Genomic DNA, 25,364 nt, shown 5'->3' on the forward strand with positions numbered 1-25,364 from the left:
AAACCGCACTGTAGATTTGTAGAACCTCTTCTATAGAAGAGATTAGAACTGGCAGGAACCCACCCCTAAACCATGTCATCCAGCAGTGGAAATTCTCATCTCAATTGCTATGGAAATTAAGGACTACTTGTATACCTTTGGAACTAGTGTGTAATGAAACCTGTGAAGATGTTGATTTCAAAAATAAGTGTTTTAGTTACAAAATAGTCAAGCAATTTAGCAAAATGTTTACATACACATAGTCACAGTTGTTCACAAATACAAATCAATTTGTTTAGAAAGGAATATTCAAATTTTGCTTTCAATTTTATAGTAAGGCAGATTTTGGAAATAGAATAACAACAAGTACTATGTTGTAAGTTGAAGTAACTCTTATCATCATTTGATTACTAATAGTACAATAAAAGTAATACTAAGTGTATATAATTTGATTGCACATTTCCTTATAATTTGGCTATATACCTTTTTTGTGTTCAGTCATCTTATTCAAGATGATTAAAGCTGCTAAATATGAAAATTTTATATTATTTTGTTTTAGTAACAATGCCCAGCAAAGTTCATTCTTTTTCTAAAAAGATTCTTCATATGATAACTATATCTTTATAGTGCTATAGCAAACTGTTCATGGAGTTTATACTATTATTGACAATTATAAGAGATTATGAAAGTTGTTCAGAATGTGTGGAATATGCCAATAAGTTGTCACAGTGTTTTTAGATTATTTATTGCCTGCACATTTTATATTATTTGCAAGTATGCAGTACCTGCAATATTTAAACTGTGTTTTAGAAACAATATTAACAAAATTTTGTTTTAAAAATTAATTCCAGGATGCTTTCTCTTTGAGATCTGCATAGACTATAGATTCTTCCTTTAGGCTTTTAAATCTATAGCAGTTGATCAATTGTTGAAGACAATATGAAACTCATTTCATATAATCTAGTTTCTGAAAATAGCTATTATCCAACTATTGTTATAACTAAGTTATCAAATTGGTATCTAGTTGGCCATTTAAACCCTGTTTGGTCCATCTAGTTGCTCTCCAGAAAAGTAGATTTCACTTACTAAAACCTCCTTAGTATGTCTCTTGCTGATAATTCTGCAAGTCCACATCTCTGGTGGGTATTCATTCAGAAAACCTAATGTATGCATAACTTAATATTTTAATAGAGAACTAATTCTTTATTTTGGTCTTTCAACTATATTAGCCATGTTTTTACTTCTTAGTAAAAAGTTATGTCATGTCAAGAAATCAATTACATACTTCTATGCCTTTTTTAAAAGGTTTTCCATGATGTTGCTTATAAAGCCAAAGACAGAAATGATCTACTATCTGGAGTTGATGAATTTTTAGATCAAGTAACTGTTCTTCCTCCAGGCGAATGGGATCCTTCAATAAGAATTGAACCACCCAAGAGTGTTCCTTCTCAGGTAGGTTGCTCTGTAAATGAAGAGTCTTTTAAAATGCATTATGGTATGATAAGTGTGATCAAGATTGCATTACAAATCTGAAAAATAAATTTGCAATGAATTGTTTTTATTTTATAAAATGATTCAAAAGCAAAAAAAGGAAAAGGATATAAATTATTTTACAGCTTTAAAATAATTTATTGAACAGGAATGGCTATCACATACAATATGTGACATATCTACAGTTTGATATAAACGTCACTATACCTAACATAGATAAATAGTCTAGTTACAATTGATTTAAACAAGTTATTATTAATACAGTATTGTGTTAATTATTGGAAATTATTTCTGAGTTGATTAGCTTTTAAAAAAGCCAACTCTGGTTTGGAAGAACTCTGTATTATATAGTTAGCCTGAAAGATTAATGTAGATGTGAAGAAGATGGCTTGAAATTATGTTTGTTATTGAAGTATGACTTTGTGAGTGAGTATAGTGCAGTAGCTAAAACGTTAGACTAGAAATGGGGATACCCAGGTTTTAGTTTTTCTTGGGTCATTCACTGTGTAGTTATTTTTTTCTGATCATTAATTATTGTTAGATGCTGGACAAAACCCCTCTTCATAGCATACATTGATAGCTTTGCTATATTAACTAGGTAAAAATAATGTAAAACAAGCAGACCATGCTACCAAGGGACAAATACTAAGAATAATAACTTTATCATGACATAAAGGCAAAAATCATTTAACAGATTTTTATTAATATAGGAGAAGAGGAAGATTCCTAAATTTCCAAATGGAGCTGCTTCTCCTGGAGAACCCATTAAGGAAGAAGGTCATCATGCTGGACCTGAACTACAAAGAACTGGAAGGTGTGTAGAATTTACTTCTGTTATAATAACATCAGTGTGAAAATCTAAATTATTGCTGCTTTAAAAATTTATAAAATGTAATGGATTAAAATTTCTACATAAATATGTTTGATTCATCGCTAATGGTCTATTTTAGTTTCTTAATACGGTAGAAATATTCTTTAGCAGATTCTAGGGACTATAGTAAAGTTTTAATACAACATCTGAAACTACATTATGAAGATAAAAATAGTTTGAAGACAAAAATTGCCTGTATGAAGCTAGATATTCAGATTATAGAGATTTCTCACATGTGAAAATTATACAGATGTTCTGTATGCTCCCAATCTTAGCAATTACAACAGAAAAAAATTGTTTAAGAAGGATAATATCTTTGTTAAATTAAATTCTGCAGAAATGTTTTCATATGGAAAATCCTTGTGAAGATATGGCTGCCTAAAATTTAAAGATGAGCTACATTTTAATTAAATAATATTATTAAAGGAGAGATAACCCTGACAAATAGAAGATTTTAAATTTCAATTTCTTTCAAAATTGTTCATCTTCCTTAGTATGAATACCTGTTTTGTTTTGTTTCCCTCCTCAATTGTAAGCAAAAAATAATCGGCATTGTAACTCAGCTTTTTTTTAAAAATTTTTTTCCAAATAATACTTTTTAATCACATTATTTTTTCAATATCTTATAAACAATGAAATAATGCTTTCAAAGACTTGCAGCTAGCTCCCTATTTCTTTAAAATATGTAGATAATATTAAATATCACAATTGTATGTAAGTTTATTTTAAAATTACTCAAGGCATATATTACTATTCACCCCAACAACATACATGCACAAAACCTGATAGTGAATGCAGAAGCTCATGCCCTGAAAATGTTTTCATTTAAGAAAACCCCCAGAGACTAACAATGGATACTTCACCATTAAAATGAATAAATCAGAAGATCAGTTCACTCAGCTGAGAATGTATAGATGAAATTGGAATGTTTACGTCTGTGTTGTCAATAAGTTTGGAAAATAAGGCTAATTTATGCTAAAAATCTGCACTGTCAGTCTTGTGTGTCCCATAGTTTTAAACATACTGGAGTCCTATAGAGTACAGTTTGATGAGTTTCATCTCACCTATTTAGGCTTTTTGGTGGTTTGATACTTGACATCAAAAGGAAAACATCTTTTTTCTTGAGTGACTTCAAGGATGCATTAAGTCTGCAGTGTCTGGCCTCGATTCTTTTCCTATACTGTGCCTGTATGTCTCCTGTAATCACTTTTGGAGGGCTCCTTGGAGAAGCTACAGAAGGCAGAATAGTGAGTACAAAGAATGGTAGTAGCCAGGATTTTAGCTTTTCAGAGGCAAGTGACTGTGTTCATTTGTCTCCTTTATTTCTACTTTTATTTGAAGACCTTTATCAACCTCCTTTTGACTAGCCCTGCCTAATAATACATGTTTCTCAAATATGTGGAAAAAATGGAGAACAGGAGGAGATGCACAGTTAAGGTAAAAATTGATAAATCTGTTTCATGGTCCGAGAAACAACTTCCATTGTATGTTTTTAAAAGGCCTTAACCTAGTAATGGAAAAATATTTGTTACATCTTCATAATATATTCAAGAATGCTAATTCAGAGATCTTGTTTGTTTTGTAAAATAATACAATAAAATATGTTTTTAAAATGTTTTGTAAATAAAAATTCAGCATTCTGCACTAAACTAAATGTCATGCACACATGCATGTAACAAAATTCAAATTAATTTTTTTGTTAGAGAAAAGCTGTTTCAAAAAGGGATATGCTAACAAAAGAATTATTTATCTTTATCCTAATTTCTCTATCATATTTCATTTGGTGTGAAAGCCATTTATTACTATCTTTCCTTCCCCATCTGCCCAAGTCCAGGCTTGAATGTTCCTGGGGATATAGCAGTAGAGAAAAGATGGCAGAAAAATGGTAAAACATATTTTCTTACTGGTCCTCCGAACAGAATAATTCTCTTAAATCTGCTTTGCTCTACAACAAATATTTGGATTTGAATGCATGTTATGCAACACCTAGTTTGGTTTTAAAATATTTGTTTTCTATTGCCAGAGGAAAAATATATTTCTAAGGAAAACTTGAATGTGAACTCTAAGAAGTTTGGTCAACTATTATATTTTCATTAAGTATATCAGCCATAACAACAGTTGGTTTATCCTAGCTTTCAAATTAATGACTTAATTAATTAACCAAATATATACATTAATAGAATTACTGAATATAAGTTACTTTTGGTCAGCATTTTAGTTTGTAACTGGCACTTATAAAACTACTTTTTGAAGGTGTTATGGCATATAATATACTAGTGCAAATGTATTCTTCCATGCACGGGGTGGAAAACCTATGACTTATGAATCATATACTCTCCTGAATTGAATTTTTGTCATCTCTAGAACATTCTCACTTTGTTTGATGAAATTTAGCAGCCATACAATACAGTTTTGCCTATAGGACTTTTCACATTTGGAGACCAAAATAAATTACCTTCCATATCAACCTCCATATGGTTCAATTAACACATTTGCTTAATGGATACACCCAAAATTAGCAAAGAGGGTATAACATTTGTCTCACTTCATTACATTATTTCCACCACCACCCCAGTTTTTGAAATGGATAGCTTTTATAAATAAAAAAGCATACTCCCCTTCTACAAAATGGATACCTGTCCCATTTTGGAAATAAAAACATGCTTATAGTCCTTAAACCTATTTACATATATATTGAAAAGTTAACTTTGCTGTCTAGGGCAATATCAGTACTTTGAATTTTACTAAATTTGTTCTCTATCTGGACATCTTGAAAAACACACACACAAAAAGTCTTCCTACTATTTCGTTAGAGAGCTAGTTTTCTATATTATAATATGACTTGATAATATGATGTCCAATATCTATGATGACCATACAGCTTACTACCCATAGCTAAAAAGATGCTATTTAGCACTATTTTTGTGCTAAAAATAGTAGTTTTAATTATATGTCATGAAACTGCTGACTTTTAAAATGTCCATTTTTAATGTCCATTGAAAAATACCTGATACTTTATTTTCTAGTTGTCTGGAGTTGTTTGCTGCCTTCACAGGCTTGATGTGCATGAGTACATTAGTTCTTACACGTTTGTGTTTAAACAAATAACTTAATCTTAATAATAACCGTAATAACATAAGATTAATAATAATCTTAATAACCCAGGACACAGGTTTTGAGTACTGGTACGTGTTATTTTTTTCATACCTCCAAAGTTGTCATTTCCACAGTATATTTGCTCTGAATAGCTGAGGTTAATGCATTGATCAGCTCAGACTTAATTGTGTGTATCTTTGAAGTGTGATTGTATATGCTAAGGGCTGGTTGTGCCCCAGGTTAACTCTAACCCCACTGACCTTTATGTATCTGCGATGATTGATTATTTTAGTGTACACAGTATCAACTTATATTTGCCCAGAAAATATTTTTGTTGATCTTAAATACTATGCAGTGAATTCAAATTAATTAAATTTGAGGTTGTTTGGATATTTTAAATTTATTTTTGGTATTTTAAAGTACATAAAAATATAATTTTAAGTACTCCCATTCCCTGTGAATGCCTTTTATAGAAAATAAAAGCAGACATAGTTGCTGGGCAATTATGGACACTGTAACTGAGAAAATGCATTACTGAACAGGATGATAACTACTTGATTTTTTAAATAATTTCTATTGTCTATTTATTTCTTTTCAATAATAGTATCCTCATTGCTCTGTTGCATTCAGTAAATTTTTGAGTTCTATGAATTGTTTGCTTTAATACAAGCTTCATGCACAGCTTGGCTAAAGGTTTGTTTCAAACATGCTTTCTTTATACAGGAAAAGTTATCCTTGTTTTCCTACTTTAATTAGATTTGGTATGTTACAGGTATTCTTGTCATTAATATGCCAAAACAATCTTTTCTTAGGTTTTTGTATAAATGTATACTTTAATTGGACTATTTCATATTTAATACTTAATTACTAATCTACAATGTAAAATAAAATATTAACTAATAATATTTGTAATATTCTAACAGTTGATGCTGTTAACTAATATATGAAAATACACATTATTAAATGTTTAGTTTTATCTTCAGTGAATCACAGGATTCTTTTTCCCTCCCTCCAGAGTGCAATAGAGTCTTTATTTGGAGCATCATTAACTGGAGTTGCCTATTCACTTTTTTCTGGGCAACCTTTGACAATATTGGGCAGCACTGGACCAGTACTAGTATTTGAAAAAATATTGTTTAAATTTTGCAAGTAAGTACATTTTTCATTCTCAAAAATTCAACATTCTATTAGCTATTAGGTTTTTTTTATTTTCTAGAACAAAGCTAGAACAAAGCTAGTTCATCATTTCAAATATTAATTTTTGATTCACCAGGAATGAAGTTACAAATTGTCTTCTTCATTTCAACTTATTAGCACATTTTCAAGGTGCTTATCCTGACACAATTTAATAAATAAATATGAAAAACAAATTACACAAAAGATAAATACTAAAAACTAAAGTGCATCAAACAGCAAATGGAATATTGTTTTAAGACCAGGGACATATGTGGTAGGAGGAAATGCATCAGAAACATTAGCATGGTATCCATGACTGGAAAAAAAAACACCTAAATGTTTATATATAATATGCAATATATGTTAAAAAGGAAAGGATTTTTACCACACAGTTGCAGGGTTTGTGTTTGTTTGTTTGTTTTGCTTTCCCTATGTTTGCATTTAGAATCATAGAATCGTAGCACCATAGGGTTGGAAGGGAGCTTGGAGATTTTCTAATCCAACCCCATGCTCAAGGCAGGATACCTTGCTATCCTTGGTCAAGAAGGAGAGAAGGAAAAACATGAAACTGACTTACGCCAGACTGTCTCATGACCCAGTCTGATACCAAAGAATTTATAAAGAAGCTCTTAAAAGGATGCCAGAAATTAAAGATGATATGCATTGAAAAAGTTCTAATTGCCATGCATCTTCAGAAGGCAATAATGCCTCAGACTAGCTTCTGTAACAGATCTGCTATTCCTGATTTTAAAGCTTTACAATTTAAAATTTTCAATCATTTTATTTCAGTTGTTCAAATGTCATTTAAAATTAAAAGATTAAAAACAAACAAAATCAAAACAACTAGTTGGCCACTCTATTGAAACAAAATAAAAATCTGTATTTTGAAGTTTATTATTGATCTATAGCTGTATTTATTTGCTTGGGACGATTCAGTTCACTTCAAAATCTGTTATATAGTATTGTGTGCATATATATCTTTGTGAACTTAAGTGTGTAACAGAATGCATTGCAATAGTGAAAATCATTCTTATAAATCATTTTACTAATATATGATTCTATGTTGCCTTTTTCAACAGAGATTATGGACTTTCTTATCTTTCTTTACGAACCAGTATTGGTCTGTGGACATCATTTCTATGCATCCTGTTAGTAGCAACTGATGCAAGCAGCCTTGTGTGTTACATTACTCGATTTACTGAAGAGGCTTTTGCTGCTCTGATTTGCATAATATTTATATACGAAGCACTGGAAAAGCTCTTTCATTTGGGAGAAGTATATCCTTTCAATATGCACAATGACCTTGATAAGCTGACATTGTATTCGTACGTGTGATTTTTAAATAAAATCATGTTCTTTTACTGTTTTATTTGAACTTTCCTAGAAATTTTGAGAACCAGATTAAGCTGATAGCTCATCTAAAAAAGTAATCAAATAGTTTAGATGCCGCAGAATTATTCTCTTGTTATATGATTTATTTGTTTACTTCTCTTAATGTATGTTCTATTTGTTTGGATATTTCTCATTCCATTCCTTTTCTTTGCTTTTTATCTTTATCTCTAATATTGAAAAGAAGGACCATGAGTGTTTTTTATTTTTAGAGTGATCCATCAACTCTTTATTAAACCAATTTGTTTTGAAAATGCATTGCATTATCTGTTTTAGGTCATTTTATTATTTCATAGCAATTTTTCTTCATTTCCATTATTCTGTTTTCAATATGAGTTTAATATTAAAATATATAAATATAAAACATTGATTCAAATGATGCATTTTAAATTTGCTAGATGTGTATGTGCTGAACCTCCAAATCCCAGTAATGAAACTTTAGAGCTATGGATGAAAGCCAATACATCTCTGGATACCATACCATGGACCAACCTCACAGTTAAGGTGAATGGCTTGAAAAGTGATCTAAAATTTCTTATTACAGTGCTAATCAAAAAGAAAATAACAAATTGCATTTGACATATGGCTTGGGGAAGGTATGGGACATGCAGCCTGTGCTAGACCTCCCAAGGCTTCCCCCACCCACCATCAGCATTTACCTGGATTCCCTCTGCTAATCCATGATCATCAGAGAATGGATAGTAATGCGGGGACTGCAATCATAAAGTGATGAAGCCACATGACATCTTACAATTGCATCAGATATGACCAAAATTCCAGTCCCAATTGTGATGGTAAGGTGAGAACCAACTGTACGAGCTATCAAGACAATGTCCACTGTTAAAAATCACATAGTTTCCCCCATGACAATCTGTCTCTTTAGATCTTGATATTTAGATCTTCTAATAATGCACTGATTGGTTCCTACATGCAAATTCCTGTACCTTGCTGTTGGTTGCCTTCTTCTCTTCTATGTTTCCCAGTTTTACAGCGTTTTCTACAGAACCAGAACTTTGTATAATGTGTTTGAAGTAGGATAAGTTGAACTTATTTGTTCCTTGAGTGAAAATTCTGGGTTGATTTATTAAATAATAAAATGTTTTCTTTGCTGTCACAATATTTCCAAGATTTTTTTCAACACCAACATTTTTTAAAAAGTATTATTTCTGTCCTACTTCATCAAAGTGCAACTTTTGTTTCCATAGACTGTCATAGGGAATGCCACTGCTTGGACTGTTTTAATCTTTGTAGGTACAGATATGTCACAGCATTTAGTTATTCTTTCCAAGCCTTCATGGCTACTTGCCAAGTGCTAATCTGTGATGTATTTCTCAGCTGCTTCTTTCCTTATTTGTCAGTTGTTGATCCTAAAAGACAGAAACTAACTCTTTGAAAATTATCAGTTCTGAGATTGGTTATTTTACTTGTTGTTTACTTTAGTTTCTTGTTATTTACTTTAATTACTTTTTCATATTTCATTTTAGCTTCATTTTTTTCAATTTGTTCCTTGAGTTTGCAGAAGTTGCTGCCTTTCCATGCAGGACACTGGCTTCCTCAAAGCCTAGTAAGAGCTAGGAGAGGTTGTCTGTCTCCTGACTGCCAGCTGATTGGGATCATAGCCTAGCCCACAAGCATGGTGTCCTTTGTAAAATGCCATTGGCATTTAAACTTTCTCACTTGAGGACACTTATTACTTCTGACCATAATGGGACGCTCATTACAATCATAAATTGACAGTTATCTGTATACAGTAGTTTTTTCATAGGATGTTGAGATGTTTTGGAATTCCCATTATTCTAAACACAATTTGATATGATTAACATGGTGAAAGGTCTTTTTATGATCAATGTAGTAAATGACTACTTTTGGTATTGATTAACTTAGTTATCTGGTATGCATCAGCAATACTGTCTCATGTTCTTTGACCTATTTTAAACTCAGTTTGAACATCTGGCATCTCCCTTTTCATGTAGGGATATAATATGTCTTGAAACATCCTAAGCATTATTTTGCTAGCATGGGAAATTAAAATGATTATATAATTTACACACTTTGTGAAGTCTTCTTTTTAGATATTGGAATGTAGATTGACTTCTTTCAATAAGTGTTCTCCAGATTTGTTGGTACAAGTTGGTTAAAATCTTTATTTATTCTTCATCAATATCTGTAGTTATTCCATCAGTCCCTATAGCTTTGCAACTTGTAATAACCAAAGTGCTGATCTAATTTAATCTTCTAGTACTAAAAGTAAGTAGGGAATATCTTGTAAATAGGGAATATTTTATAAGCTATCTTGAATGTTGATATTTGTAACAGAATTACAGTTAAGATAATTGGCTATTAACTATTGTTTAGAACGTCAATTCAATGTTGGGATTTCCATCTGAGCTAAGAAATATTTATAAAGTTTCCTTGTTTTTCCTACTATGTTTCTAATTTCAGTGTCTTTGCAGATGTTGATTCTTGTTTTTTTCAACAGCTCTTTGTAACAATTTTTCAAGTTTCTACCTGAAATTTTTGCCTTTCTTGGCTTTGGTTTCTTTTATCTTCTTGGAAGTTTTCATTGTTTGTTCTCACATCCAGTTTCTTCTTTTTCTTAATCTTTGGCAATCTCTTTTCACATTCCAAACCTCTTTAAGTTCATTTCAAATTTCTCTGGTGTTCCATCAATGAGGTTAGGACTTCAAAGTGATCCCTGATGCTCTCCTTGAAATGGTGGGTATATGTTTAATATTATATCATGGAAACTGGTTGGTTTCTTCAGGCTTACCTTGAAGTTTGCTCATGAACAGTTTATGATCTCTTCCACAGTCTGCATTGCCATGTCTTTGATGCCATAGTAGAGCTTTGTATAGGAGAAATATATCTAATCAAATTTCAGTGGACTCCATATGGTGCTGGTCCATGTATAAAGGCAGCATTTTGGTTGCTGAAGTCCTGTTACCTATGAAGAAATTATTGGTGTGACAGAAATTGAAAAGTCAGTCTTTTGCTTCATTTCAGTTCCCTAAACTGTACAACTCTTTCATATTTCTAACTTCTAGCCTTCAGTCTTGCTTGGCATGTTTTGACATATTTATTAACTTGATCATGAAATCTCCTCTTCAGCATCAGTGTTTGGAGTATAAAGTAGTATAGCTATCATTTAAGTGGTTGTCCACAAAATCTAATTAATATTTGGTCACCGAATGCATTGTAACCAAGTACTGTTTTTATTAAACCCTTCTTAGTATAGAAGAAATAGTATAATTTTTTCTTTGTTTTTAATATTCTGAGCAATAACAGTATGATTTCCTAAAGGAAAGTGTCCAATCCCAGTTCATTTCATTTTGCTAATCCATAAAATGTCTATTTTCATAGGGCAAATTATGCTAAACATGGGAAGAAATTTGTTTATTTATGGAGCTTTTAGGCTTTTCTGGTTAGAACTATAGTTTCCCCCCAAAATAAGACAGGACCTCATATTAATTTTTGCTCCAAAAGAAGCATTAGGCTTATTTTCTGGCTAGGCTTTATTTTTGGGAAGTATGCTATTAAAATGTGTTTATCTGGCTGACAATATTAACTGGGGATTATTTTCGAATAGGGCTTAAATTATGAACATCTGGAAAAATTATGCTTATTTTCTGGTTGGGTCTTATTTTCAGGGAAATATGGTAATTCTGAGTAGTTGGAGCTAATTATTAAATTTATTTGTATTTTTGCATATTAAAACATTAAACTGTTTTTTTTAATTAACAAGTGAATGTTGGTTGGTCTATATTCAAGCAACTGTAAGTTTTTTATTTCATGTGTGATGAAATTATAATGCACTCAAATTTAATTTCAGATGTGAATATTCTTAATGCAGCATTTGATTTGTGTTTTTGGTTGTATTTACAGGAATGCAATAATCTTCATGGCATATTTGTTGGATCAGCTTGTGGACATCATGGTCCATATTTCCCAGATGTTCTTTTTTGGTCTGTTATATTATTCTTTACAACATTTTTCCTCTCCTCCTTTCTCAAGCAGTTTAAGACCAAACGTTATTTTCCCACTAAGGTAATTGTGATAGCTTTTATATCTTTACATATTTTTACAGCAAGTATTTTGCTGAAGATAATTTGATTTGTAATGTTAAAGGCAAATAATATATTATTTTAATATTTTCCAATATTCCTCCTGCATCCTTAGTCTTATTGATACACAAAGGATCTTGAAGCCGATTTGCATATCCAGACTATTGCAGCATAGCTACAGAACAAGTAGACATTTCTTTGCTGATCTTTCATTCTTATTCCTGTGGCCACAGTATTCTACATTAAAGTTGTAATACTTAAATGTTAATGAATATAGCTAATAAAATATCAATAATATAATATTAATGATTAATATAATATGAATTATTATTATGTAATGCAATACAAACATTAACAAAATTTCCTAAGCACTATAGAAAAAATTGAATTCTGTTTTCTAAAGTCAGAGACTTGAGAAAACAAACTTTAGCATTGAATATCTCTCCTAATATCCCTCCAAACAGTTGAAAGTGTATGTTTTAGATTGCTACCAGATTCAGTATCATTTTCTGTAATATTTATTGTGATATGAATGATACGGTATGATACATACAATTTGAAATAGCACAGCTTTTAGCTTAAACAAGTGAACAGTTAGCAACTCATGTTATGAGACGATAAATTATTAGAGCTGAACTTGAACAATTGTAACAAAAGTTTTTTAAAGGCTAATACATATGAAATACATTGCTAGTATTTTTTAATTAACATTAAAGTGAAGCATTAAATTGATCATTGTTAACCTGATTAAAGTTTGAGAAAGTAATGATGAATTGGAACAATGCTAAATTACATTTAATTAGGCAGAAAAATTGCTGATGACAATGAGCATATCATGCTATCTGCTTTCAAGTTTTTAAATTCTGTGTATTGCGTATTTTCATTATGCATTGTAAAATAAGGAGAAATACTTTAATTGTTGACATAGGTTTTTAAATTTTTAAATAAATTATTTTACAAGATTTTGTTTTAACATTTAGATTTATTCATGAATATTTTTTTTTCATTAGCAGGTGATTCCTATTTTAAAATATTCTAAAATTAAGATGTTAGAGCATATTACAGAGTCTGAATAATTATAAATATTATTGTACTTCAGAAATATTTCATTGCACATAAGTATTTGAAATGCCAAAGTGCTTTTATGCTTCTTTCTTTTTTTAGGTACGATCTACAATAAGTGATTTTGCTATATTTTTGACAATAGTGATTATGGTTTGCATTGATTATCTTGTTGGAGTTCCTTCTCCTAAACTAAATGTGCCTGAAAAATTTGAGGTAAGCAAATGCTTTTTAATTTTCACTTAATAAACTCTAAAATACCTTCCATTAAATTCTCAGGAAAAATTATTTAATTTTAAAAAGTAGATGTTGATGTGATAGACTGCAGCAGCAGGACTACTTATTTGCTTTGTAGATGCTTGATAGAATAACATCCAATGACATATTATACCAGTGGAATTCATATATTTGATTGCATATTTCATGGTTTTAACTCAAGCAGCTTTCTGCAGCTCTATGAAAATCACATTATGGCAATAAAATGGAGCAGTTTGTTCGTGGGCTGGGTGGTGGCCTAGCAGAAGCATGTTAGTTTGGCATGCTTATGTGGAGATTGTACTAAGCAAAATGGGACAACATGTCTCTATGCCACATGCTGGTTACCTGGAAGTGGTCACTATTTTGCTCTATGCACATGGGCACGTAAAAATAGCAACCATTTCCATGAGACTGCCATATAACTCAGGGACATGTGGCCTGTCCTCTTTTCCAACATGCAGTCTAGAAATCTTTTTAAAATAAATGACGAAGAAGGTAGGGGACATAGTGGGGTGGGAACCAGGCCTTCAGGACTCAGTACAAGGGTGAAAAGTTCTGTAGGGACCCAAGGAGCAGGAAGCAGAGCACAGGATATCTTGGGTATTGGAGGACACTTTCGGAGGCTTGGAATAGATGGGCCTTAGCCTGTGCTAGGTCTTTAATGGCCTTATCCACTCCTGAGGTATCCCATGCTCTGCTTAACAACTGCATGTTTATTTAACAATCACATAAAGGAAAATAGGATGTGTGCAGGTTGTTAAGTGAGACCAATTTGCTTAACAACTGTCACCACTTGCAACCATAATGGGCAAACTCTATGACTCGTTATGTCTCAAAGGTTACCTGTACATTTATATACCTATATTTTTTTTATTTAAAGTATCTGTTTTTAATTGCTTCTTGGTATATATCAGTGGTGGTGAACCTATGGTATGCATGCCAGAGGTGGCACTCAGAGCCCCCTCTGTCATGCCAGCCCAGCTTCATCATGTTTCTCCATTGCGTTTCTCGCCATTGTTTGCAGGGAAACAAAAGTTCGTGGAACTAAAAAAAAAAACATGATGGGGAGAAATGTGACAGAGAAATGTGAAGAAGCTGGAAATCAGATAGGCAAAAAAATAATTGGGGGAAGTGAGGGCGTCTGGGCAATGGTGGTGGGTGGGGCAAGCTCTATGGCCTTTCCTCCATCTTTCTTTCCCTTCCTGATTGAAGTGGACAAAAAAACAACGAAGTCGCCCACTATAGCCAAGGCCACCCCTGCTAAACAAGCAGCAGCCACAGTGGTGGCGGCGACGGAGTATAGGGTGGAGAAGCGAAGAGTATAAATCAGTAACTACTCATGTTGTATTTTTCAGCCCTAGACAATCATAGTATTTGCAGATTCCTTGGGACAATGATATGGGGGGAGGACATATTTCTTTATTGGAACCACTCATCAGACAAAGAAGCAGAAGAAAAAAAGCAATTTGGTCTCCATACCATGGATTCAAAGCATCCCTAACTTTGTCTTTTCCTGCAAGATACAGGCCATGTACCAATAGCTTTGCCCTTTTTGGCTTATAACCAAAGGTATCTAGGCTAAGACTATCCCCTCTTCTGTCCTGGACAGGACATTTTATGGTGATGTAGTTTTCTTCCAGATAAATAATTGATGGGTTATGAGGAAGGCAATGTCTCTTTCAATAATAGAAATTAAAACTATTTTATTTTAACAAAAAAAGAAGTAAAATATACAGAGAAAATTGGGATAAGAAAATGAAGAGAAAAACCAAGAAATTATATTACAAAAGTTTTCTTTCTTTTTCTATTGTTGCTGAATATAATATTTCAAAAGCAGGAAAATAATGAAGAGGCATGAAAGTGCATTTATTACATTTTTCTTAGAACAATTAGCTGAATTCTGCCTTGTTTATCATTATTTTAGGTAGCAATACCTCAGTATTCAGATTAAATTGCTGTGTTGGCACTTTGTGATAAATAAGTGGGTTTTGGGTTGCAGTTTGGGCATTTGGTCTCTAAAAGGTTCATCATCACTGGTACATATGTTTGATTCCTGACAGCCATAGGCTATAATTAAAATTTGTTAAATAGCTTGCTTATTTGGTGGTTCAGCAAAGCTTTAATAGTGGTATAACAGATGCTAAAAAAGTAAAGTTTGGGAACCACTGAAATATGATAATGCTTTGTGATCACACCAAATTAAGCAATTTTGTTTAAACTAATGTTATATTTATGTATTAATTGGATCTTATATGAAAAGTATCTTTTTTCAAAATTTAATCTTTTAAATTTAAATTTAAAATTGCTTTTATTATAATCTGTATCCAGGTATTTATAGTGTTTCTCTTATAAATAATGAAAAATATATGTTCCTTTGGGTAGCTGTATGTTTATGTTTTATTTTAGCCTACACGGAGTGATCGTGGATGGCTTATCAATCCTCTAGGGAGTAATCCTTGGTGGACCCTAGTAGTTGCTGCAGTTCCTGCTTTGCTTTGTACCATCCTTATTTTTATGGATCAGCAAATTACAGCAGTTATCATAAACAGAAAAGAGCATAAACTCAAGGTGAATATTTGTTTTGTTTATTCATTTACCAATGAAACAGTTAAGTTAAATTAGAAATAATTACAGTACTGCAGTAATTTTCTATATACAGGAAACATACAAGTCAAAATTTTGTAGTCAGCTAAATACTTTTGTAACAGACAAATTATTTATAATATAATTTATTTATAATATAGATCATTTATTCTTGGAAAGTTTCATGGGTAACAGATTTGACTCTGGTGATTACATGGGCATGTATCTTTTCTTGGTATCTGTTTGTTATTGCCTTTTTCCAATATTGTCTTTTTTTCTATTGCCCTTTTTTAACTTCCCAAGCTAGTACTGTATACAGCTAAGTAATTTTCTCTTGGCCTCACACTGATAACGACATCCAACCCTTCTTAGTTTATTGAGATCAACCAAAGAGTGCTAAGGCTACCATTCAAACAGTTTTTGTAAAACTGTTTAAAAACTGGTAAAGGAATTTAGCTGGAAAGTATTGTAAATGAAATATTGATGTTGTAGGGAGGGGCAACAGAATTAAAAGCCAAAACTATATTTCAGGCAGAAACTTGGAAATGACCAGTCCCAGCATAAATATTGTCTCTGCATGTGTATATATACTGTATGTATACGCATGCATGTATTGTTGTGTACCTCCTTCATTATAGCTGCAAAAGTCTTTCAAAGGAGTGTTATTTTAACATTTTGATGAACAAAGTGATAAATGTTTTATTTATGCTTACATGTTTTGCTTATACTTCTTACAAATCATTTGCACAGCCTCGTGTTGAGCTGATTTGTGATGTAAATGTAAAATTGTTGGCTGATTCAGCAAGCTGTGCCTGTCCATATTTGTAGGTGGATTACTGCTTTTTGACAGATAGAAAGCAGCAAGTAAAGCTAGGGAACATCTCATCATGCATCTGGACAATTAGCACAGGTGCCCTTTAGGGCTGTGGGTTTTCTCCATTGCTCTTCTCTCTGTATACCAATGACTGCATTTATAAGAATCTTTCTGTCAGAGTATTGCAGATAATATAATAGTCATTGGTTCCATTCAAAACAATAATGAATCTGTATATAGACAGGAGGTTGAACAAATGGCACTGAGGTGCAGCTAGAACAATCTGGAGCTGAACATGTTTAAAACTATAGAGATAAGAGTGAATTTTAGAAGGCACTCTCCTGTTCTGCCATCTATTACTATTTTCAACAGACAGTATCAGCAGTAGAATCCTTCAAATTTTGGGGTTCTATAATCTCCTAGAATTTGAAATGGACACTTAACCATCGTTAAAAATGCATGACAAAAAATGTTCTTCCTGCATCAGCTCAGGAAGTTCAGTTACCCCCCCAGGAACTACTGATACAGTTCTACAGAGGAATTATTTGAATCTGTCGTACATATTTCTATTACTTTCTGATTTGATACAGCAACTAAACAAAAAGGTATAGACTCCAATGGATAGTTTTAACTAGATATAGAGATAGAAAAAACAATTACAACAGCCTGCCTTCCATAAAAGATCTGTATATTGTGTGAGTCAGAAGGAGGATTGAGAAATTACGTATGTACAGGTCCCTCACATTTTGAACTAAATTGTTTCAACCCTTCAGAACATTGCTATAGTGCATTACATGTCAAACAACTAGACACAGGGACAGTTTTTCTCTCATGTCATCACTCTGCTGAACACCTAATCTTCCCACTACTGTCTTATGTCTAAGTATATTTACCCATGTTGTATGGCTGTAATATTATCATTATCCTTCTCATTTTCTCTACTATGCCCTTATTGATATCATTATTATGATTATTATTACTCTGTTGGTTTACATGTACACTTCTGCACTTGAGACAAATTCCTTGTGTGCCTAATCACACTTTACTTTTTTAAAAAGTGCTGTGCTGTGCTCTATTCTATTCTATTTTCATTCCATTCTTTGTGCCAGTTCAATGAATAATTTAATTTTTCCCAAATCCTGAAGCTTTAAAATCTTACTTTTATCCTAAAAATTCTTATCCACTACAATGTGTTCTAGAAATCCCAACCTTGTAAGTTTGTAGATTGATATTTATTATATCTCTCAAATGTAATTTAAACCCTTGCACTTCTTTTCCATTTTAGTGACCATTGTATTCCATTGGGTATATTCAATGACACATTATAAAGTGTGAAACAATTTAAAATTTTTATAATAAACCTTTATATAAACATTCTAAATATTGTGAACATTATCTGTTTACTATACCATTTTAGCACGAAACATTTTTGTTTCATTCCACAGAAAGGTTGTGGTTATCATCTTGATCTGCTCATGGTTGGCATTATGTTAGGTATATGCTCTATCATGGGTTTGCCTTGGTTTGTGGCTGCAACTGTCCTTTCAATAAGTCATGTGAACAGTTTAAAAGTGGAATCTGAGTGCTCAGCTCCAGGAGAACAACCAAAGTTCCTTGGAATCCGTGAACAAAGAGTGACGGGATTAATGATTTTTGTTCTGATGGGGCTATCAGTGTTTATGACCTCTGTTTTAAAGGTAAAAAGCAGATTTTTAAAAAATTCTATTACAAGCTAAGTATATTAAAACTGTTGTTTTCCTTTCCTTTCCCTTCCCTTCTCCTCCCCTCTCTTTCCCTTATATTTATTTTCCCAAAATCCATTGATACTACTAAAAATGATAATCCCATATCCATATTATTAATCTCTCTTTATTATCAAGTCCTTCACTATATTTTTCATTTTCATAATCTACAGTCAAATTAGACAGTCTTGTATATCATCTCTGCCTAGATGAATAGTAATATCTTATATCTGAACCATTTTTTCCTTAACCATATACTTGCCAATCACTTATGTTCTATTTGGCTTTTTTTCCCAAAAATACACTGAAATATTCATTTTGTTAAATCTGTACATTTTTTTTTTTTTGATGAAATAGTCAAATGTTTGCAAAAAGTGCTTAATGCTTTTATATTCATTGATCTGTTGATTTTCAAAGTTTGATTTGCTGGGATTTTTGTTGTTCTTTTTTTACAGTTTATTCCAATGCCAGTTTTATATGGTGTTTTTCTTTATATGGGAGCATCCTCTCTAAAAGGCATTCAGGCAAGTTTTAATTTTACTCAACTTGCATCTGTAGAAAAAAGTAACATAGATGTCCATAGAGGCAGTATTTGGTTTTCCTATCTCTGCTCCCATACATGTTGCCTTTTGAGTGCCTTGGGGACTTTCTTGAAAGTATAAAGGTCAGGAGGTCACATATTGAGCTCTAAAGAACATAAGATGGGCTTATACAAGATAGGTTTCTGAATTTATCATTGCTGTAACAGCTAGTTTGCTGTATTGATGAAGGTACTGGCCTAAAACCAGAAAACTAAGTTCTAGGCCTCACTTAGGCACGAAAGCCAATTGAGACATAGTCCCTTAGCCCAATCCAACTCACAGGGTTGCTGTTTTAATGAAAATAGAAAACAGGAGTATGGGTATCTTCCCCACTTTAAGAGAGGGAGGGAGGGAGAGGGACAAGGCGGAGACAAAAGGCAGGAAAAATGTAATAATAATAGCTATATAGTGAGAACATGTACATACAAGTACAGGTTGCATATGTGCATACACAAACTTATTCCTAAATTCTAAAAGTGTTTAGTAGCTAGTGTACAATTATTATTTTTACTAAAGAAGTGTCACGCCTAATTTATCCACTTATTTTTATAATTACTTTTGTTTTCTAAAATTGTTTTTAGACATATGTTTAATAATTTTTCTTTCCATTACAGTTTTTTGATCGTATTAAACTGTTCGGTATGCCTGCCAAACATCAACCTGATTTGATTTATCTCCGTTACGTGCCACTATGGAAAGTACATGTATTTACAGTAGTTCAGCTTACATGTCTTATTCTTTTGTGGGCAATTAAAGCATCAGCTGCTGCTGTTGTTTTTCCTATGATGGTAAGCTAATATTTCACTACAACTTTATCCACCATTTATAAATATCTAAATATGAAATTCAATGATAATATTAAATCTATGCAATTAATGCTGTGTACTGTAATTTATATTAATTCTATATATTAATATTTTGGTTTGCTAGTAATTTATATTTAAAACTGTTTTAAAGGTTTTAGCTTTAGTTTTTATTCGCAAACTTATGGACTTGTGTTTCACCAAACGGGAGCTCAGTTGGCTTGATGACCTTATGCCAGAAAGTAAGAAGAAAAAGGAAGATGACAAAAAGAAAAAAGCAAAGGAAGTAAGTGAAATAGTATTCATATAGAAGCAGTTTTTGGTGGGGAAATGGAAAACATTTTCCATATTTGATTCAAGTTCCTCTAAATGTACTGGTTCATTAAAGCTCTATAAAAAGATGCAAAATGAAATGTGATTGATAGGAATATGACAGCACAAACATAAACTGAATATACCCTAAACATAGATATTATATAAGTGTCACATATAAATGCTCCTTTTCAAATATTAAGAAGTCTTTTCAAAGATTAAAAAAAGTATTTATAGATGGTTAATTGTTTTCAGGATAATCTTACAATAAACAAGCCATAGTAAATTATTTCAGAAAATATATGTTGTAGTCAGGATATAAACAAATGTGAACTAATAGCTAATATAAGTATATTTGGAATGAAATGTACTAACATTTCTCTATGACTAATATTGCAAATTAGAAATTTGTAAATGATACATAGTACATTCACTGTTACATAGTAAAGTCACTGTTATGTTTGTTGGCATACATTTTAATGTGTTTGTATAAATAACACAAGGGTCAAAGGAAAATTCAATAGATTTGAAATGATGTAATACATAGACAATGTGTACTATAGTATCTTCCATTACAAGGGGTTTACAGTTAGAAATACCTCATCATATAACACAGTAACCTAGGAATAGACTATTTTGTCCTGAAGTAATTGTATTAGAACTGTTTTAAAATGGCCTGACCTCAAAATGAGCCGCTTCTGTGTGACCAGGACATTTTAGAATAGGGCCATTTCAAGGTTAGACAATTTCCTAATTAGTTAAGTAAATTTATCTGTACTCAGAATGACCCATTTCTGAGTTTAAATGGTCCATAATGAAAAATTCTTCACATCTCTGGTTGTTGGCAAAAATTCAAACAGTAAAAAAAAATATTCTTTTTTTGGTGGCTATTGTAGACCTTAATTTGAGTGCCATAATACAATGGCTTGTTAATTTGCACAAGTAGGAGTTTTCTTAAGAGGAGACTAGAGTATAATTTTCTGGCTTGAATTCTTCACAACCCTTCATTCTTTGTTCCCCAAATGTTGGGTGAAATCTGTTACTATGCAGTTTCCAAAATGCTTGCTTTTAGGTCTATGTTGATAAAATACAAAATTCATTTTTGCATTTCTCTTATTATTCAAAATTTGGTAAACCTGTATTGGATTATATATAACTTCCAGGAAGCGGAACGAATGTTTCAGGCAGTGGACAGTGAAACTGTACACCTTCCATATGAAAGAAGTGACGTATTACAGATTCCTGTGAAAGCTATAAAATACAGGTGTTGTATTTACCTATTATTTTAAATTTTATTTTATATAATGGCTTATTCAATTTAATTCTGAAGGATATTTGTATAATCTAAATTAATTATGGTGTGAAAGAGGACCAAAGTAGCTGCATGTATCACCATAGTGCACTACATGTTATTTATTTAATGAATATTTTGAACAGATCAGATGACTCCATACCAGTCAACTGTATCTATATGAAGAACTTTCTTTAGTTCTGTCTTATCTGTTATTGTGCATAGTTAATGTGGAAGATACTGAAGATATTAAACTGAGACTTTTATCATTTAGTGAAAGCCTGAACCCTATTTTCACATGTATAAATAACATTGGCTGTGTGCTATAACAGGGGTCCCCAAACCCCAGGCCATGGCCCACTACCTGAACTTGAATTGTTTGGAACTGGGCTGCAGAAGTGATGGGTGAGTGTGCACTTGCATCCCCATTTGCATAAGCAGTGAGCAAATGTGTGCTGCACTCCATTTGCATGAGCAGTGGGCGAGCGCATGTGCCTACACTCCATTTGTATGAGAGCGGGCAGTTGTTTCTGCCACTTGTGGTAATGGAGCTGTACATGTACTCTTGCCCACCACTTACACAGAACCACCCCTTCCTGTACTATCAAATTAGAAATGTTATTATTCCCCAAATAAACATCTGTTTACCATTTTTAAAATTAATATTCCTTATATGATCTGCTACTACTTGGATTCAATATTTTAGCATTTTTAGACTGAAATAAATTTGATTTTTTTTTAAAGTATGACTATTTCTTCATGAAAAATTAATACCAAGTGAGTAACTGTGGTTAGTCTGGAAGCTATAATGCTTATTCTTGCTTTGACTTTCTGCTGAAAACAGTTATAACTATGGATTATTTTCCTTCTCAAGTTAATAAAAATATGTATCGTGAACTGCTTATTGCCAGTTTTCTATCCTTTCTTAACACAAGCTATTAAAATGGTATTGTGCATTAACTGCACATTTTTCACTTGATTTTTTCTGGAATACTAAAGCTCATAAAGTTCCTTAATCAATTCAGGAACAACACCTGTCCAGTTATACTATCAGTTGAAAATAAGATGGAATGAAATAACACACTTAAGAAACTTACTTTTGAAGTATCTCTGCTAATATATTGATCATATAGTTAAGTTAGTTTTATAACAATGTTTTTCTTAATTTTCCTAAAGCAATAACACCAATTCCATTCGATGTAGTATTATATTGTGAATATATCTACAAAATGAATACCTTAGAGTTGTGCCTATTCTCAGAAAGTTTGCCATCATTAGCATGGCAGGTCACAAAATACTGATTTATCAGAGGGCAGAGTAGTAAAAATGCTTCCCTTTCTTAATGTCCAGTTTACCTTTCTATTCTTTGCTTTGAAGCAGAGTAAAAATATACACATTTAATTTATTATTGCATGGAGCCTGATGCCCACAGAGGAAAATGATTGCTGGTATATAGGCATCCATGAGTCTATAGTAATTCCAGGAAAAGATACATGGTAGAGAAAATAGGTAAAAGTGATTCTTTCAAAAAACTTTTCCTATCTTCTATTATAATGTGGTTCAGACCATTAGAAATTACCTATTTTCATAGACTAATTTAGAACTAACACTGAACTGGAACGTGGATTATTTTTAACATTGAGATTCTTAGTGTTAAAATGAAATAATGCAATATTTTCTAGTACCCATGCAAAAAACATAATCAAGGCTTAAAATGGTAGAGTATGACACCTCATTAATGGTTTAGTAAGGCATGTAGAACTAATCAGTGTGTGTTTATTACCCAGCATTGACCCCTCTGTGGTAAACATATCAGATGAAATGGCCAAAACTGCACAGTGGAAGGCTCTTTCCATGAACACAGAGAATGCCAAAGTAACAAGATCTAACTTGAGGTAGATTAATCATGCTTTATGATTTTGCTTTTGCTTTATATGTTTAGAATGAAAACGGAGCTGGTTGTTAATTTATATACCAAACTAATGTTGGCGAACCTTTTGGGCTTGGTGTGTCAAATATTCAGAAAATGCTTAACTTGACTTTTCTGGCATGTCACACACATCTCCACTCCAGTGGTGCCAAGGATGGGCCTGAAGTAGAGTCCCACACCTCGATTTCAGCCCTAATGCCCTGCTGCCACTTAAAAAGCATTCTCTTGATGTTCCCCAAGCACAACTCATTCTTGCTCACCCTCCCTAGTGTAAAAATGAGTCATGTTTTTAAGAATAGTTGTTGTCAGGTGTTAGTGAATGCTGGTATGTCATCCAAAACATTATTGTGTTTCACTTTTCACATGCATGACATGAGTTTGCAATCACTGCCCTAAACATATACCAAACAACTTACGTTAAGCAGCTGTTTAGAATGATGGGGTATAACAAAAAGAGGATACATTTTACCACAAATAAGCAAAACTGAAAATCAAATATCCTTATTAACAAAATGGATACATTTTTACTATAGTGCTTTGAATGGGACAGGTAATGTGCTCTAGAATGTTCTCAAATGATAACACATTATGTTACATGATAAATATATTGGAAAATGAATAATAATATATTGCTGAAAGAAAATTTGGACTAATATAAACTCTTTGCTTGAGAATAACATGGTTTCTTTGACTATACATTAAGAACTCTGCTCCAAATTACATAAAATAATGGTGGACAATGTTGTTTGTGTGCAGTGACAATATTTCTTTTCAGCCTTAAAAATATAGAGCTTTAGAGATTGATGTGGCAATGTCACTGACTGAAGAATGCTCTGCCTTAAAGCACATGTTTTACAAATTGTGCTGCCATATTTCTGGGATATGCTGGCAAATTTTGGTTATATTATTTGTGGCCATTGTTTGAGTTGCAAAAAAAGATTCTAGTTACTAGTACATTGCTTTTTCTTGATACAAAATATTCCAGTTTTCTTTCATATAATTTAAATTTGTTCATTATTCTAATTTTAGTATTACACATTTGAGTGGGTGAATTTGAGACTCACTGTAAATATATAGTATTTCTGGGTTGACATATTATGTGAAAACTTCCTTTATCTTAACAATTGTTTGATTCACTCATCATTCAACTTCATAATTTCATTTCCCCTCTGTAGTACAGTATACAGTGACTTTAGCTGATTTTTTCAAATGACCTGCAAATTTGGCTATAATAGCCAACACAATTACAAAGTCTTGAGTTCAGACATTACAACAATCCATGCTTCTGAATTACTCATAAATCTATCACTTGCTACTGGGTATTTGAAGTACAGCCCTATATGTCTGTCTGTTTGTCTTATCTGTCTGTTATCTACAATCTATCCATCCATCCACATACCATCCATCCATCCATCCATCCATCCGAATTTCATTGAATTCTGATAATTCAAAGAGCTTTATATTCTAATGGTTATACTGGATGATAACACAAAAGTCAAATAATTTATTTTACATTTCTAAATATGTATCTATGATACACAAAGTAGGAATCATTGTGATGCTTTTTTAATTATTAAATCATATTCATTTATCTAAAAGAATGTTCTACCAAACTTGCTAGCCTTTAAAGAAGATACTAAGGTTGTATTGTTAGAATGTATAACTTTTTTTTAATTAAAAAGGCATTTATAGGTTAAACCTTGCTATACAGTGGGGCAAAAAAGTATTTAGTCAGCCACCAATTGTGCAAGTTCTCCCACTTAAAAAGATGAGAGAGGCCTATAATGGCATCGTAGGTAGACTTCAACGATGAGAGACAAAATGTAAAAAAAAAAAAACCCCAAACAATCACATTGGCTGATTTGGAAAGAATTTATTTGCAAATTATGGTGGAAAATAAGTATTTGGTCAATATCAAAAGTTCC

At 32.2% G+C, this 25,364-nt stretch overlaps 1 protein-coding gene across 5 annotated transcripts in view; it reads left to right on the forward strand.

Moving 5' to 3' along the window:
* Positions 1 to 25,364, forward strand: part of SLC4A7 (solute carrier family 4 member 7) — a 110,539-nt gene that overhangs the window by 79,990 nt on the left and 5,185 nt on the right. For all 5 annotated transcript variants that reach the window (XM_081969822.1, XM_081969821.1, XM_081969825.1 and 2 more), the window contains 15 exons: positions 1,285 to 1,431; positions 2,181 to 2,284; positions 3,414 to 3,588; positions 6,453 to 6,586; positions 7,693 to 7,938; positions 8,401 to 8,506; positions 11,885 to 12,046; positions 13,228 to 13,341; positions 15,790 to 15,951; positions 18,226 to 18,477; positions 18,978 to 19,046; positions 19,718 to 19,891; positions 20,061 to 20,192; positions 21,382 to 21,482; positions 23,297 to 23,404. In XM_081969822.1, the coding sequence (XP_081825948.1) occupies positions 1,285 to 1,431; positions 2,181 to 2,284; positions 3,414 to 3,588; positions 6,453 to 6,586; positions 7,693 to 7,938; positions 8,401 to 8,506; positions 11,885 to 12,046; positions 13,228 to 13,341; positions 15,790 to 15,951; positions 18,226 to 18,477; positions 18,978 to 19,046; positions 19,718 to 19,891; positions 20,061 to 20,192; positions 21,382 to 21,482; positions 23,297 to 23,404 (2,186 nt within the window). The remainder of the gene's footprint in view (positions 1 to 1,284; positions 1,432 to 2,180; positions 2,285 to 3,413; positions 3,589 to 6,452; positions 6,587 to 7,692; positions 7,939 to 8,400; positions 8,507 to 11,884; positions 12,047 to 13,227; positions 13,342 to 15,789; positions 15,952 to 18,225; positions 18,478 to 18,977; positions 19,047 to 19,717; positions 19,892 to 20,060; positions 20,193 to 21,381; positions 21,483 to 23,296; positions 23,405 to 25,364) is intronic.

Source organism: Natrix helvetica (genome assembly GCF_964273705.1).
Source record: "Natrix helvetica genome assembly, chromosome: Z".
In the NCBI taxonomy this organism is placed as follows: domain Eukaryota; kingdom Metazoa; phylum Chordata; class Lepidosauria; order Squamata; family Natricidae; genus Natrix; species Natrix helvetica.